Source organism: Rhinolophus ferrumequinum, chromosome 2 (assembly GCF_004115265.2).
Source record: "Rhinolophus ferrumequinum isolate MPI-CBG mRhiFer1 chromosome 2, mRhiFer1_v1.p, whole genome shotgun sequence".
Lineage (NCBI taxonomy): Eukaryota > Metazoa > Chordata > Mammalia > Chiroptera > Rhinolophidae > Rhinolophus > Rhinolophus ferrumequinum.
The window spans coordinates 40,098,624-40,114,276 of record NC_046285.1 but is presented as its reverse complement, the minus strand read 5'-3'; the positions used below and the strand labels follow the sequence as shown (position 1 = coordinate 40,114,276).

At 38.4% G+C, this 15,653-nt stretch overlaps 1 protein-coding gene across 2 annotated transcripts in view; it reads right to left on the bottom strand.

The window, feature by feature from the left end:
* SIDT1 (SID1 transmembrane family member 1) overlaps window positions 1–15,653 on the bottom strand; it is an 86,222-nt gene that overhangs the window by 59,279 nt on the left and 11,290 nt on the right. For both annotated transcript variants that reach the window (XM_033087509.1, XM_033087518.1), the window contains exons 2-3: window positions 2,712–2,833; window positions 1,494–1,664 (exon numbers count right to left, since the gene is read on the bottom strand). In XM_033087509.1, coding sequence (XP_032943400.1) covers window positions 1,494–1,664; window positions 2,712–2,833 — 293 coding nt within the window. The remainder of the gene's footprint in view (window positions 1–1,493; window positions 1,665–2,711; window positions 2,834–15,653) is intronic.

The following is a 15,653-nucleotide window of genomic DNA, read 5'->3' as shown; positions in this document are numbered from 1 at the left end:
GTTAGTATTTCTTTTACTATCTTTTTATTTAAAACATTTATATGTTCTTTTATTTAAGGCTGTACTCTTGTAAGCAACATATATTTAGTTTCTTTTTTTAAAAAATCCCACTTGACATTCTTTGTCTTTACTTGGCATATTTGAGTCTATTTATAGTATATATATATATATATATATATATATATATATACACATCCCATTGGGTAAATATAAACATTGATTACCTTTCTGAGACTGTTCTGTCTCTGCCCCAAAGTTCTAGTGAGAGGTCCAGGTCACAGGATGGTTTTCTCAAGTATAGTTTCTGCTCCTGAGATCTCCTCTTTTTTTTTTGCCTCAGAATGCTTATTTGTTCTAGTGATGCTGAGTATGGACCTATGTCTGGACATAAAGATTTACAATCCCCTGGTGCCAGCCCCACCCGGAGAAGTGCCCTGACTCATAGGCTCCAAGATTCTTGCCCATGAGAAGCTAGAGCCACAGAAGTGTAGGTGGTAAATGGGGACAGCAGTCAGGATTTTGCCTGTGTTTTTCTTATTGATTTGTAGGAGTTCTTTGTACATTCTGCATGTCAGCTCTTTGACATTATGTGTGTTGGAAATATATTCTGCTAAACTATGGCTTACCTTTTGGTTCTCTTAGAGATGCTTTTGATGAGTATGAATTCTAATTTTTATATACTGATATAACAATTTTTAATATAACCAATTTAATAATTTTTATTTAAAATTTATTTCAAACACCGAGAGGGGCAAGAAATGGTTTGAACTCTTAAAAAAGCCTTGAGTGTAGAGTAGGATAGGGCAGAACAGTCCCTGAAGTTTCTGGCATTATTAAGGAATAATCTTAGCCTTTCTGTTTAAATTTTTACACAGATTTACACAATATTTTAGGAGAGTAACCTCGGGGAGACAACTATGGGGACAGTGCTGCCAAATGAATTTGTTATAGTCCACCTCTAATATAAACACCGTGAGACTGTGTATCTCAATTGATTTTGTTACAAAGGATGGAAGTGCAAGGAGAAGGAGGAAATAGTTTTTGCACAAAGAACAAAGCCAGATAATATATCATTTTCTACTATAGACATTCCTAACCTAGACGGAGAAAACTGGAATAGCAATAAGGGGGAAAAATAGCTTAAGGTGTTCCTTAAAACAAAAACAAAACTTCTTTCAGGGGAGTGGCACTGGTGAGTAATACAAAAGTATCCGTCACTCATCACTCCTGTCTTATAGACAGACAGACCCCCGAGAACAGACACACTGATGAGGTCAACCACCCTTCCTGTCTCACCAGTCTCCTACTGCCTCCCTATTGCGCAGAAAATATAAGGCCCTGCTGGAGAGGTCAGAAGGTGCTAAGACAATATACCAAGTGGGTAATTTCTTTCTAGAGTGCTGATCTGTAAGGACGGAAGCTGGACTGAGCATGCACAAGCACAGGAAGAGCAGACGAGTGAACAGGGAAAGGCCCCAGTAAATCCCGCTTACTGCAGTTGGAAGTGCTTGATCCTTGTAACCAGCAGCTTGTACTGGGCACCCAGGGGTGCCATGGATGCTATATCTACAAATATCAGCTGCTCCAGAGGTCCTGTCTCATTGGTTGCTTCTGAGGGACATAAGGTGCGGCTCACTTCCTGGTAGTTGTAGCTCCTCTGGTATCTGTAGCAGCCAATGGAGGGAAAAACCAGCAAGAATGAGAAAGAGACTCCATGAACAAGCAGGAAAAGAGCCTACTGTGTTTCACGTCTCCCCAAATTTGTTTTCAAGCCCTTATATTTTAAATTTCAGACTGGAGCTATTGATAGTGATTTTAAAATCAGTGTTTTTGGCATAGGGTCCTGTGACATGATAATAGGGATGTGAGGACTATTTGGTGATGACCAGTTTATTTAGTCTGTGTCTACATTACACTACACCATCCTCGTAATTGAATAAGGAAAAATAGCAAATTGTAAAAAGGAAACTGTCCTGCTAAAACAACCAGGTGATTCCATTTTTCCTATTCTTTAAGCTTTTGCTAAGTGGAGCATAAAGAAAGCCCCAAAATGCAAGTCAAGACTATCAGAGTCAGTAGTTTAATCCTCACATCCTCAACCTCTAAAAATGATTTAATACCGTACTATCTGTCCATGTCTGAACGCCCTCTGGATTTTTCTTATAATGCCATAATGCCTTATATAGTTTCCCCCATGAAAATATAAACTCCATGAGGGTAGGGACTTTGTTGGGTTTTTCCTCACTGTTGTATCCCTAGCACCTATCACTTAATAGTGCTCAATAAATATTAAGGAGTGAAGAATGCACACTCAGTGGGCATTTTGAAGAATGGAGGAGGTGTTGTTACTCATTTAAGTTGACTGCTGGGCCTAGCTCCGTCCTCAGTGGATGACTCAATAACCAACCAAGAGCTACAGGACATTCATTTAATTCTGGAATTAATTCTAGAATTAAAATGGTAAAAGTTCTTCCAGGTGCTACAGCTCTAGATAGGGTGCTTATCTGAACTTCAGAGAGGATGAAAATTGATCAGAGCTGAACTCTCAGGGTATGTATGCACCACCACCACCAGTGTTTGCAATGAGCGTGTGTAACATGTCAACGTTCCAAATGGCAGATTTCTCCTGTCACTAGGGAAAAGACCAGTTAAGGTCTAGAACATTGAAAGAAACCAATGTAGTGAAGGTGTCCGGGAAAAGACCCACTTACAGTCCTTGGAAGAGCAGAGGAACCTGCCAGGACAGCACCTCTTTCTGTTGGCGAACCACGACAAGCACCGGGTAGTCAAGGCTCTCCGAGGAGCTGTTCACATACACCCGCACGGCGTTCACCTGTGAGGCAGGGCAGAGACAGGTAATGCACACCACACATGCACATGCGCACACACCGTCCCTACAAGTTGCAGCTCTGAGAAACTTTAATATCTCACCTTTACTTCTGATCATAGATAATTCAAATGCTTCAGCTGTCCTTTCCTCACTTATATTGTAACCACAGGGGACTGAACCTTGATCCCACATTCAAATCACCAGGAGAGATTTTTTTTTAAAAAACTGATGCCTAAGTCCAAGCTGCCAACATTCTGATTTAAGTGGTCCTGGGTGAAGCCAAATTATGGAAGCTTCTAAGGGCAGGCCGAGGAGTTTGAATGGGGCAGTCAATACAAGATCGTGAGAGTAAGCCCAGAACAGAAAAAGAAAGGTATTAATGTCCTTTTCTTATTTGAATATAAATGCTAAAGATACAAATTTTTTTTTTTTTTTTTTAAAGAGCTACAAGAGCCTCAATTGCTGACTAACTGTAATTTCCCTTTGGAAAGTCGTTCTGTGCTTTAAACCAAAACGTTACTGTCATGTTTTTGGAGCCTAGCAGATGGCCCAATGCTTCCCCCGCAACAAATACCATAGGGGCTGAGTTTTCTTCTCTTCACCCTAATTCAATCCCTAATTCAAACTGCTTGTTTCTATCAGCAGCTTCTGGCTTCTTCTGAATATACATGTCAACCCAAGGATTTAATACTATCATGGCTGTTTTACAGACAGGAAGTTGAACTATGGCGCTTGATCTAGATGGTTTGGCTATTTTCCTTCAGTTTTTATCATACTGTATGCAGCATGGAAATAACAAAATAGAAGGAAAGCAAAGTAAAAAAGAAAAAGCAAAATTTGATCTTTCACATCATTATTTCTCCCTAATGTATCAAAGTGTTAGTGTTCTCTTGAAAACTCCTTTATTAGGGGAAAGAAAATGAAATGAGAAAATCCTGAAGTGAATCCTTGAAGATCTGTCACTTATTCAAAACGGAAATTGAGAGGAAACAGAACAGCATGGATATCGTGTTACTATTTGGTTCTCTTTTATCATTCTCTTTGATTAAGCCACTTTGCTCCTTTTAAGGGTAAAACAGTCCAACAATAATTTGTTAATTTGATAAGAAGAGATTTCTCACAAAGGGAGCATTTTCTTGAGCTTACACTCTACATGTTTCCATGGAAATTAGGCTGCAACTGATAATTGCCAAATCCTTGCACTCTAGTGCAGTTGTCTTTCCTAAGCTCTAGATGCAACCCGTCAGAAATGGAATCCATCACTCCCTTCACTCCTAACTCTAATCTCTTCTAAATTCCCTTGCTTGGTGAATGGCCCCATCATACAGCCATTCATCCAAGCCTGACACCTGAGAGTCATCCTTGATTCCTATTCCTTTAGTTTTCTCAGTTTTTAGGTCACCAAGTTCTCCTTTCATACTGTCCAATTCCTCCCCTCCACTCCCAATGACACTTTCATAGTTCAGGTCCTTATCACCGTGTCCTTCCATGGCAGCACCCTATTTAGTCTTCTCATTCTGAGGGCCATAGCTCCTCAGCTGCCAATTTCATCTTGTCATTCTCCTGCCGAGAAGGCCTCCAGTGGCTCTGCAATTTTCAGATGTACCCCAAAGTAGCAAGAATAGTGTAATGAATCTTCATATACTTATCATCTAGCTTTAGTAATTATTAACAAATGTACTATTTAATTTCATTTATATCTCCTATTCCCCACACACACCCTTGCCAGACTATTTTAAAGTAAATACCAAAAATCATGCCATTTCATTTGTAAATAGTTCAGTTTATATCTCTGAGAGGTAAGGCCTCCCCTTTTTAACATAAACACACTTCCATTACTGCACTTAATAAAATTAATAATTCTTTAAGATTATCCACTTATCCACACAGCATTTGAATTTCATTAGTTTCAAAAATTGCTTTTTTAAAAATTTTTTTAAAAATGTGGGTACAAGCAAGATCCACACATTGCACTTGGTTGATATTTCTTTTGAGTCTCTTTTAATCCAAAGATACCACTCTATCCTTTTCTTTATTTGTTTCACGTTTATTTGTTAAAGAAAGCTGCTCACAAAGCAGCAGAACAAATCTGAAGTACCCACATTCTAGATTGTGCTGATGGCACCCTGTGGGTGACATCGAACAGTTTCCTTTCTCTCCTGTTTTTCCTGTAAACTGGTAGTTAAAACTAAAGGCTTGACTGGATTCCAGTAGCCAAATTTCTTAATCTTTTCCCTGGGTTTTGAGTCAGCGTCAAGACAGTTTTCAACACTCCAGGTTACTGAGGCCTATATTTTCATCTAGCATTTTATGGTTTTATTTCTGTAATTAATAGTAATGTATGGTATGCTCAATGATTTCCATTTTATCTTTTTTCATCTGGCTCTTCAGTTATTCCAGCACTACTAATTAACTTGTCTCTCTTTTCTCCACTGATTCCAATCCCTCAAGGCTTGTCTTGATCACTGCCTTCTTCTCTAGTTAATTTGCCTGCCTGCCAATTCCCCGCCCAATTATCTGCTGTATCTCAAAAGGGCTATGTTTCCAGGAACTGGCCTTTGGATATCCTTATTCCTGAAGTCCTTCTGTGGGAAGTCTTCTTGGATATTGCCCTATCCTACCAAATAAGTCGGTGTCCCTCCTTTAGGGGGACGCCATATAGGGCCTCTGATGACCTCTATATGGTATATAAACACCACTGTGAAATAATAGAAAAATCATATATGGTCTCTGCCCCCAGTTCCTAGCACAGAACTAAAACCCTTATAATTTCCTAAGTGATAAGAGCACTAGGAGCATCTTTTGTTCTAATATTTGATCTTTGACCTGGTTCTCGACAGAGCTTCTAAACCCCTGGGGATTTCCGGGGTGAGAGGAGTCTCCTTTGTTCTAATAAGAACTCTTGGTGGGCTCCTGGAGGGCTTCAGGATAGAAGCTGGTCACCAGAAAGACCCACTGAGCCGTGATTAGAACGTTGGACCTTTCACCTCCAACCCCCTCTCCTCTGGGAAGTGGAGGGCACTGGAGGTTGAGTTAATGAGTGATCATGCCTACGTGATGAAACCTTCATAAAAATCCCCACAATGCAGGGTTTGGAGAACTTCTGGGTTGGTGAACATATCCATGAGCTGGGAGCACGGTACACCTAAACTCCAAAGAGACAGAAACTTCTGCACTCAGCACCTTTATGGACCTCATCCTATGTATCTGTTCCCTATGGTTGTAATCCAATAGACAAATTGTTTCCTTGAGTTCTGTGAGCTGCTCTAGCAAAGCAATCGAACCTGGAGGGGAGGGGGCACGGGAACCTCTGATTTATAGCAGGTTGGTCAGAAGCATTGGTGAAAACCTGGACTAGCCACTGGCGTTCTTGTGTTCTTGCCACTGTCTTGTGGCCGTGAACCCGTAACCTATGAGATCTGATACTAGCACCTGGTACCTAGTGTGAGAACTGAATTGAATTGTAGGACATTCAGCTGGTGTCACAAAATTGCTTGATCTATGGAAAACCCACATCTGATGTCACAAGTATTGTGAGTGAGAGTAGAAGAAAATAGTAAGTTTTTCTTATAGATTATCACAAAGCATTTTTTTTTCACATAGTCAAATTTACTACTTTTTTCTTGGACATTTCTTCCATCATTTTTAAAAATTGACATATAATTCACACACCACACAACTCACTCAATGTATACAAGTCAATAGATTTTAGTATATTCACAGAGCTGTGCAATCATCACCACTAATTCCAGAATATTTTCATCACCACCCAAAAGAAGCCCTATATCCATTAGCAGTCCTCCACCTTCCCTCCTTCCCCCAATCTCTGGTAACCACTGATCTAATTTCTGTCTCTATGAATTTGCCTATTCTGGACATTACATATAAATGGAATAATATATGCCCTTTTGTATTTGTCTTATTCCACTTAGCATAATGTTTCATGGTTCTTTCATGTTGTAGCATGTATCAATACTTCATTTCTTTTTATTGCCAAATAATATTCCATTGAATGAATATACCACATTTGCTTATCTGTTTTTTAGTCGATGGACATTTTAGTTGTTTCCACTGTTTGGCTATTACACTGTTGCTACGATCATTTGTATACAAATTTTTGTATGAACACATGTTTTCAATTCTTTTGAGTATACTAGGAGTAGAATTGCTGAATGACATAGTAACTCTATGTTTAACTTCCTGTGGAACTGCCAAAATGTTTTACAAAGAAGTGCGTCATTTTACATTCCAGCAATTTACATTACCCACAATGTATAAGAGCTCCAATTTCTCCACACCCTTGCGAACACTTATTGTTGTCTGTCTTCTTAATTATAACCATCCTGTGAAGTGGTATCACATTGTGGACCTTACTGTGTTTTAACTGTTAATTTACCTGCCTGGCTCTTCTAGGAAGCTGTAAACATCATCTTTGGCATTTCTAGAGCTGACAGAATGAATTAGCTTAGAAGCAGGCTCACCTTTGACATTGATAACACAAACACTCACCAGCATTATACAGTGTATGTTTGCAGAGCACACTTCAGTCCAGTTTAAATCTACTGTAGTCAGAACTGTGGTAAAACTTAAGGAAAGCTGTGAACTAGGCAAGCTTCACCTTTAGCTTGTTTGCTTCCCTTTTCTTTACCTAGGATTTAGCCTCCTCCTGCCTTCTTAGATACTTAGTACCAGAAGGTATTTCCCTCCATTTTTTTTACCCTCACACTTTAAGGCAGTGATTCTCAAATCTTAGTGTGTGTTTTAGCATGCAGATCCCTGAAGCCTACCCCCAGCATTTCTGATTCAGCAGATCAGGAATAGGACTTTAAAATGTGCTTTTTATAACAAGCATGCTGGGGATTTTGGTGCATATGGACAGGAGCCTACACCTTGGGAAGCACTGTTTCAAAAAACCCATCTGACGGATGATCCCATCTGTTAGCAACTCCTCAATATCTGGAAGCTGGCTTCTCCTAGGGCTGAATCTGGGCTGGCAGGAATGAGGTCTGCTGGGAGAAGAGCAGAACAGACATATCACTGCCACAGTTACCCCACGCTACTGCTCGTCTCCACACCCTAATTTTATTCCTGATCTGCCTCTCGTAATCCACTTACTTTTTTATTATTTAATAATGACCTTACTAATTATAATAAAAACAAAGTCAGAGATACTAGCTTAATAAATTGCAACAAAATATATTAAAGCAGGAGATAGAAGACATTGGGCAGTTTTTCAAGATGAACAGATATTGCAGCACCCCCAGGAAAGGATAAAGAGCCCTGTCAAAATTTGTTTTGCCTTTCCAGAAGCTAATGTGCAACTGAGAAAATTGGATTACATTTGTACAGTGAAGTAAGCTGTGTAAAGGCAAAGCTAGATGAAGAATAGGGTATTGACCGTGCATAATGAACCCTGACACCTTGTAACAAACCATTCTTTAGAGCCAAGATTTTTCTTCTTGTTGCTTCTTCCTGTTGTCATGACAACAGCATTTTTATTACGTAGATCTTGTTTTCTTCTTCTGTTTATTACAAGCACTGAATTGTATTATAGCTAAGGGACAAGAATTATTTCAGTATCCCCATCTCTGATATGGTATAGATCATGACTATGAAAGGTCTTAAAGCTTAGAGACTCCCTTTTTAATCTTTTAAAACATGTCAGTAGGGAAAAGTTCAAAATTATAAGTAATACAGTTCTATTGCATAAAGAGAATGAAAATGAATTTAATTCAAAATCTAGTTTGGTTTTGTTAAAGCAATGAGACTGTAGGCTCTATTAGTTGCAACATCAGATTAAGAATCAGAGATTATTTGTTTCCATTATTAAGTACACCATTGTTTTCCCATGTGATCTTAAAAAGACGGACTCCACTTGTAAAATAGCTATAATAGTATCTGCTAATTGTTCCTTTTCCTAACGTATAATGTTACCTAATGATTTAGTAACTCTGTTATGTTCACTGGGTGTAAATCTTGGAGGTGTTTAGGTTCTTCAGTCTTTCCTTGCGCCCTTCCTCCTTTCCTCCCTTCCTCCTGCCCTTCTTCCCTTCCTTCCTTCCTTCCTTTCTTTCCTTCCTTCCTTCCTTCCTTCCTTCTTTCCTTCCTTCCTTCCCTCCTTTCATCATAGCCTCCCATGTTCCCTCTATCATTCATCAAACATTCACTGAGTCAAGAGCTATGGGAGGTGCCAGGGATATACTAAAGACAGCCCTGTTCTGGAGGAGCTCATGATCTAATTAGAGAGACAAATAGTGTTATCACCAACAGTATAATGTGATGTTAGTACGATCTCAATGTGATCAGGTACTGTGGGCACACAGAGGACTAAGTGGCTACTCACGTCGGGGAGTCAGGGAAAACAACACAGAAGCTGGTCAGTCACTTCCCAAGTTATAGTGAAGTTGGGCTCATCCACATAGGTCCTGCTGCTGCCTGCCTGGTGCACATGACCTTGACTCATAGTATTAGGGAAGCTTAAATCTGGTGAAGTGCTCAGGGAGATCATCTAGTTCAAAGGTTCCATTTATAGAAGACAAACCTGAGACATAGAAGTGATGTGATTTCCCCAAAGATACTCAGCTATGGACGAATCATGATTAGAACCCAAGTATCTTGTATCATAGTCTCCACATAATGCTTGGTCAGACAGCATGCTATCACCACCATTTTGAATTCCCGGCTCCACCGAACACCACTATGGGTATAAGCTTCTCCTACCATTCCACTGTGAAGCTCCAACATAAAGGGAAGAGACAAGCCACAGACTATGAGATGTTATTTCTACATGTGCAAAAAAACAAAATATCCGTATCTTGAATATATAAAACACCCCCTAATACTCATAAGAAAAACAACAACAACAAAGAACAACAATAGAAAAATAGATAAAGGATATAAACAGCAACTGAAGAGGAGAAAGATGATCAAAGAACATGTGAAAAGACGTTCAGCACTTTATACTCATCAGAAAGGTTAAAGCCTCGAAACTATGACAATACCACATTTGCAAGGATGTAGAGAAACAGGAACTCTTGCATAGTGTTATGAAAATGTTATTTGGTATAACCACTTCAGAGACCAAGTTGGGAATGTCTACTAAAGGTGAAGATGAATTCACATTACATTCCAGCATTTCCACTCTTAAGTTCATACACAAGAAAAACTCTCTTACATATACACAAGGAATCATGAGCAAGAATGTTCATTGAAAACATTGGTTGCAATAATAAAATTTGGAAACAACATAAACAGCAACAAAAATAACCTAAAGAACAGGAGTACAAATAAGTAAATTGTACTCATACAATAAAATTCTATTCAGTGGTTAAAAATGAATAAACTAGATTATGGATCAGGACAGATAATTCAAGAAGATAAATTGAGAGAAAGAGCAGGTTGCTGAAGGATACATACTACCTGATCCCATTTATGTAAACTTTGCAAATAAGCAAAATAATATTATATTTTTATATACACATCTTCAGTAAAACCTACATACATAGAAATGATAAATGACAAATATAAATTTAAGATAATGGTTTTCAAAAGCTTTGAAGACTCTGAGACTTTAGCCGACTTGCCACAGTTTCATCAATACTGATAGAAAACACAGACTTCTGGGCTAAAGACAAAGGGCTTTATTACTCTTGTCACAATAAGCTGCATGAGCATCATCATATTTGCATCAGTTCCTCTTGTCCCCAAGTATCATGAAGGTAATGTGATGAGCCCTGATGAATGTCTACATACATGTAGTGGGTCCCTGCCTGGTGCACATGAGCAGGGACCAAGAGCTTAGGGAACCCATATCTTTTATAATGGGTAGTAAACTTGCATGAACTTTGCTTTAGAGAGGGAAACTGTCTCTATCTTCTGAGGCTGTTCCCTATATCTTTGAAATGATAGTATACAAAAAATTTCAGTCATTGCCTTCTTGTAAGGTGTGCAGAAATCAAGAGACCTATGAAGAATTGTCTCCCCCAAATGGTTACCTTTGGGGATGAAGGAAGAGGATGGGTGGTGGTAAATAGGAAACCCTAATTGTCTTTTTGTTTCTTAAGCTGAGTTGTGGGTACATAGGTGTTTGTTACATTATTTTTATGCTTGTTTATATGTCTAAAGTATTTCATAATGATAATAAAAAAGAAGCCATGACGTGGTCTTTGTATTTGCTTTCTTCTGAGCGACAATGTGTTCTTTGTACAGGCTCTTTGTTATTCAGGGATGTGACATACACTCAGTCCCCAAACACAGTCTTCTTGATCTCCTGGTTCATTTTGCCATAGTCTGTCCTTACTCTAGTGCTTGATCTGCTTATGCCAACTTCATTGATTACAGTTTATCTATCCAGCTGTCTGTCTATCCATATACCTCTATCTATATTTATCTATCTATCTATCTATCTATCTATCTATCTATCTATCTATCTATCTTCATGTATGTATATGTGTGGGTGGATATATATAGAGGATGCCAAACAATGCATACACATTTTAAGAAAGGAAAAAACTGTATTAAAATTACACTGATGGTAACCACTTTGAGCACATCTTGTAATTGTAGAAGTCAAACATGACTTGTATTCATCTTTTGTTATCGGTATATATGGTTACAATTTTAATACAGATTTTTCCTTTCTTAAAATGTGTATACATTTTTTAGCACCATATATATATATATATATACACATATATATATATATATCCATATAAGTATGTGTGTGTATGTGTGTGTGTATATATATATATATACACACACAGACATACATACAGAGGATGCCAAAAAATGTATAAAGGTGACTTGTGTTCATCTTTTGTTATTGGTATATATTGAGTATTACAATTTTAATACAGTTTTTACCTTTCTTAAATTGTCTATACATTTTTTTGGCACCCTCTGTGTATATATCCATATGTGTGTGTGTGTATATATATATATGTATATATATATGTATATATGATATATCCTAAAATATACAGTTTTTCTTTCTTTCTCTTTCTCCCTTCCTGGAAAAGCGAGGAAGGGAGAAAGGGAGAAAGAGTGAGAGACAGAGGAGCTATGTATTTTAGGATGTGGTGCTGAAGAAGCACTGGCTATTAGATGCCTCTTTTTCTGTCTCAGCCAGCTGCAGAACTTTGCATTGTCTTTGGTCTCATTAACCTGGCTCATTTCTCCATTGCTGTACCCTGGAAAAAGGAGATATAGGCAGGGGACGCAGATGAAGCTGGGAGTGCCCGGAATAGTAATGTGCCAGCTTAGATTCTGTGTTATTAGGTGTGTTAGTTTCCTAGGACTGCTGTAACGAAGTACCATAAACTGGGTGGCTTACAATAACAGAAATTTATTCTCTCACAGTTCTGGAGGCTAGAAGTCTGAAATCAAGGTGTCAGCAGGATCATGCTCCTCTGAGACTTTGGGTAGAATCCATCCTTGCCTTTTCCTAGCTTCTGGTGTTGTCCTGTCAATCCTTGGTTCTCCTTGGCTTGTAGATGCCCCCTCTCTGCCACTGTTGTCACATGGTGTTTTCTCTGTGTGTCTCTGTCTCCACATGCCGTTTTCCTCTCTGTGCATGTCTGTGTTCAAATTGACCACTTCCTCTATAGATTTCAGTCCTACTGGGTCATGGGTCACTTTAATAACCTCATCTGAACTTGATTAGATTTGCAGGGACCTTATGTTCAAATGAGGTCATGTTCATAGGTCTCAGAGGTTAGGACTTCAACATATATTTTGGGGGGACATAAATCAACCCATAGCATTACATTTGTAGAATTTTTAAGCAATAAGGTCATTCTCTAAGACTCTGTACCATTCTCTGACCTCAACTTATCTTCTACTTGTACCTACCTGCCAAGACCCTTCCTGCTGGGTGAAGGCAGGCCTGCTGGGAGAGCTCATTATGAGACTGCTGTATGAAAACACCTGCCCTTGAGCAAAGTGGACTTGCTGTTCTGAGTCTTTTTCTTATTAGATGCTAGAAAGTCCTATTAAAGGAAGTATTCTATCCCAAGCTTTTCCTAACAACTGTAGCAAACTGAGCTGCTTCAATCACAGGCTATACTTTTCTTTTTTAAAAAGTTAATCATGAAAATAATAGCTGTAGTTATTAAAGTGACTTTTTAAAATTCCCTTTACCTGATTCAGCCTTGGAAAATGATCTTTATAAACTTATGCTACAATGAAGAAAGGTATGTAAACCTGGATTTTATTTCTCACACTCACATCTACTATCTGGGTGACCTCGGATAATTCACTTAAATTTTCTGGGCCTCAGTTTCCTCAATGGTAGAATGGGAAGAGTAACACCCAGACTGTATACTTCCCTCGTCTGTGGGTGACAGTGTTTTGTGACCTGCAGAGCACCAGGCAGAGCAGAAGACAGAGCTGTCCCACCCGGGCTTTGGAGCTGTCCACTCCCACACATTCACCAATCAATCAGTTATTGTCTGTCTGTTTTCGGTGTGTGGAGACATACGTATAAGCCCTATCACTTCCGGCAAAGGAGGAGGTTATATTGTCCATCTCTTGTAGGATGTTAATTTCCTTTTACAACTTGGCTTCCTGCTTCCCTGGAAGAGTTCATTCATCTCATTGAAAAGAGCAGTTTACCCCTTGGGAGCTATTTATTCCTTTACTTTTAGATTCTCAGCATTTTGTATTCAGAGCACTTTTCTAAGAAGTGTGCTTTACAGATCTCATCTTACCAATTTCATTATGCCAACAATAGCTGAGACACAAATACATATATACATAAATCCATATATGCTTTCTTGTTTTAGTTTATGATCTAAATTTTATATTGAAAATTTTAATTCCAATAAAAACATGGGAAAATATTGAAGAGAAGTATAATAATTGGCAGGCCAGGAATACAGAACAATATACAGTCTAGATTCTAGCTACTTTAGGATGAACTTTGCTCGTTCAATAAATATTTGACTACCCCTCCTGTGCCAGGCATTGTTCAGGGCACAGGAGATGTGTCACCAAGCAGTGTAGACATAGTCACTGCCGTCACTGAGATCACAGGTTTGCACTTGGAATGCCAAGTAAACAAGCCATTGAATTAACATTCAAATTCCTGTAGAAGTGCACAGCATAGAATTTCAGGGGAAATATTTTCCTAAAGCGTGAGTAGGAATTAACCAGAAAAATGTGGGACAGGAATTTCTGGTCAAGATGGTGGAGTAAGTAAATTTTGTGTTTGCATCCTCTCACGACCACATCAAAATTACAACTAAACTACAGAACAACCATCATTAAGAGTTGTCTGAAGTCTAGCTGAACAGAAGTCCTGAGAAGAAGGACAGCAAGGGATTGAAAACCTATTTGAGGGAATACTGACTGAAAACTTCCCTAACCTGGTGAAGGAAACAGATATACAAGCCCAGGAAGTGCAGAGAGTCCCAAACCAGATCGACCCAAACAGGCCCACACCAAGACACTTCATAATTAACATACTAAAAGTTCAGGACAAAGAAAGAGTATTAAAAGCAGCAACAAAATGGCAGATAGTTACCTACAAGGGAGCTCCATAAGACTATCAACTGATTTCTCAACAGAAACTTTGCAGGCCAGAAGGGATTGGCAGAAAATATTCAAAGTGATGAAAAGCGAGGATCTACAACCAAGATTACTCTACCCAGCAAAGCTATCATTTAGAATTGAAGGATAGATAAAGATCTTCCCAGAGAAGAAACAGCTAAAGGAATTCATTACCACCAAACCAGTATTACAGAAATATTAAAGGAACTTCTTTAAGAGGAAGAAGAAAAAAGATAAAAAATATGAGTAATAGAATGGCAATATTACATATGTATCAACAATTACTTTGAATGTAAATGGATTAAATACTCCAATCCAAAGACAAAATGTGGCTGAATGGAGAAGAAAACAAGACCCATACATAGACTGACTATAAGAGACTCACTTTAGATCGAAAGACACACACAGACTGAAAGTAAAGGGATGGAAAAAAAGATTTCATGAAAATGGAAACAAACAAACAAAAATCTGGGGTGGCAAGACTTATACCAGAAGTCTTTAAAATAGACTTTAAAACAAAGGCTATAACAAGAGACAAAGAAGAACCCAGTAATCCTACTTCTGGGTATTTATCCAGAGAAATCCAAAACATTACTTTGAAGGGACACGTGCATCCATATGTTCACTGCAGCATTATTTACAGTGGCCAAGATGTGGAGGCCACCTGGGTATACATCACTGGATGTATGGATAAAGAAGAGGTGGTACAAATATATAATGGAATATTGCTTAGCCATGAAAAAGAATGAAATCTTGCCATCTGCAACAACGTGGATCAACCTAGAGGGTATTGTGCTGAGTGAAGCAAATCAGGCAGAGAAAGACAAATGCCATGTGATTTCACTTATATGTGGAATCTGAAGAACAAAATAAATGAACAAATGAAACAGAAACAAACTCATAGATACAGAGAACATTTTGACAGTTGCCAGATGGTAGGGGGCTTGAGAGGGTTGGTGAAAAAGGGGAAGAGATTAAGAAGTACAAAGTGGTAGTTACAAAACAGTGGCAGTATACAAAATGACTATTTTGTATAGCATAAGGAATATAGTCAATAGTATTATAATAATGACGTATGGTGTCAGGTGGGTACTAGATTTATTGGGGTGATCACCTCATAATTCTTAGACATAAATATCTAATCACCATGTTGTACACCTGAAACTAGTATAATATTGTGTGTCAACTGTAATTAAAACATAAAAAGTATATTTTAAAAAGACACAGTAAAAAAAATGTGGGCCAGAGCACATTTGGGAAATGTCCAAACAAAGGG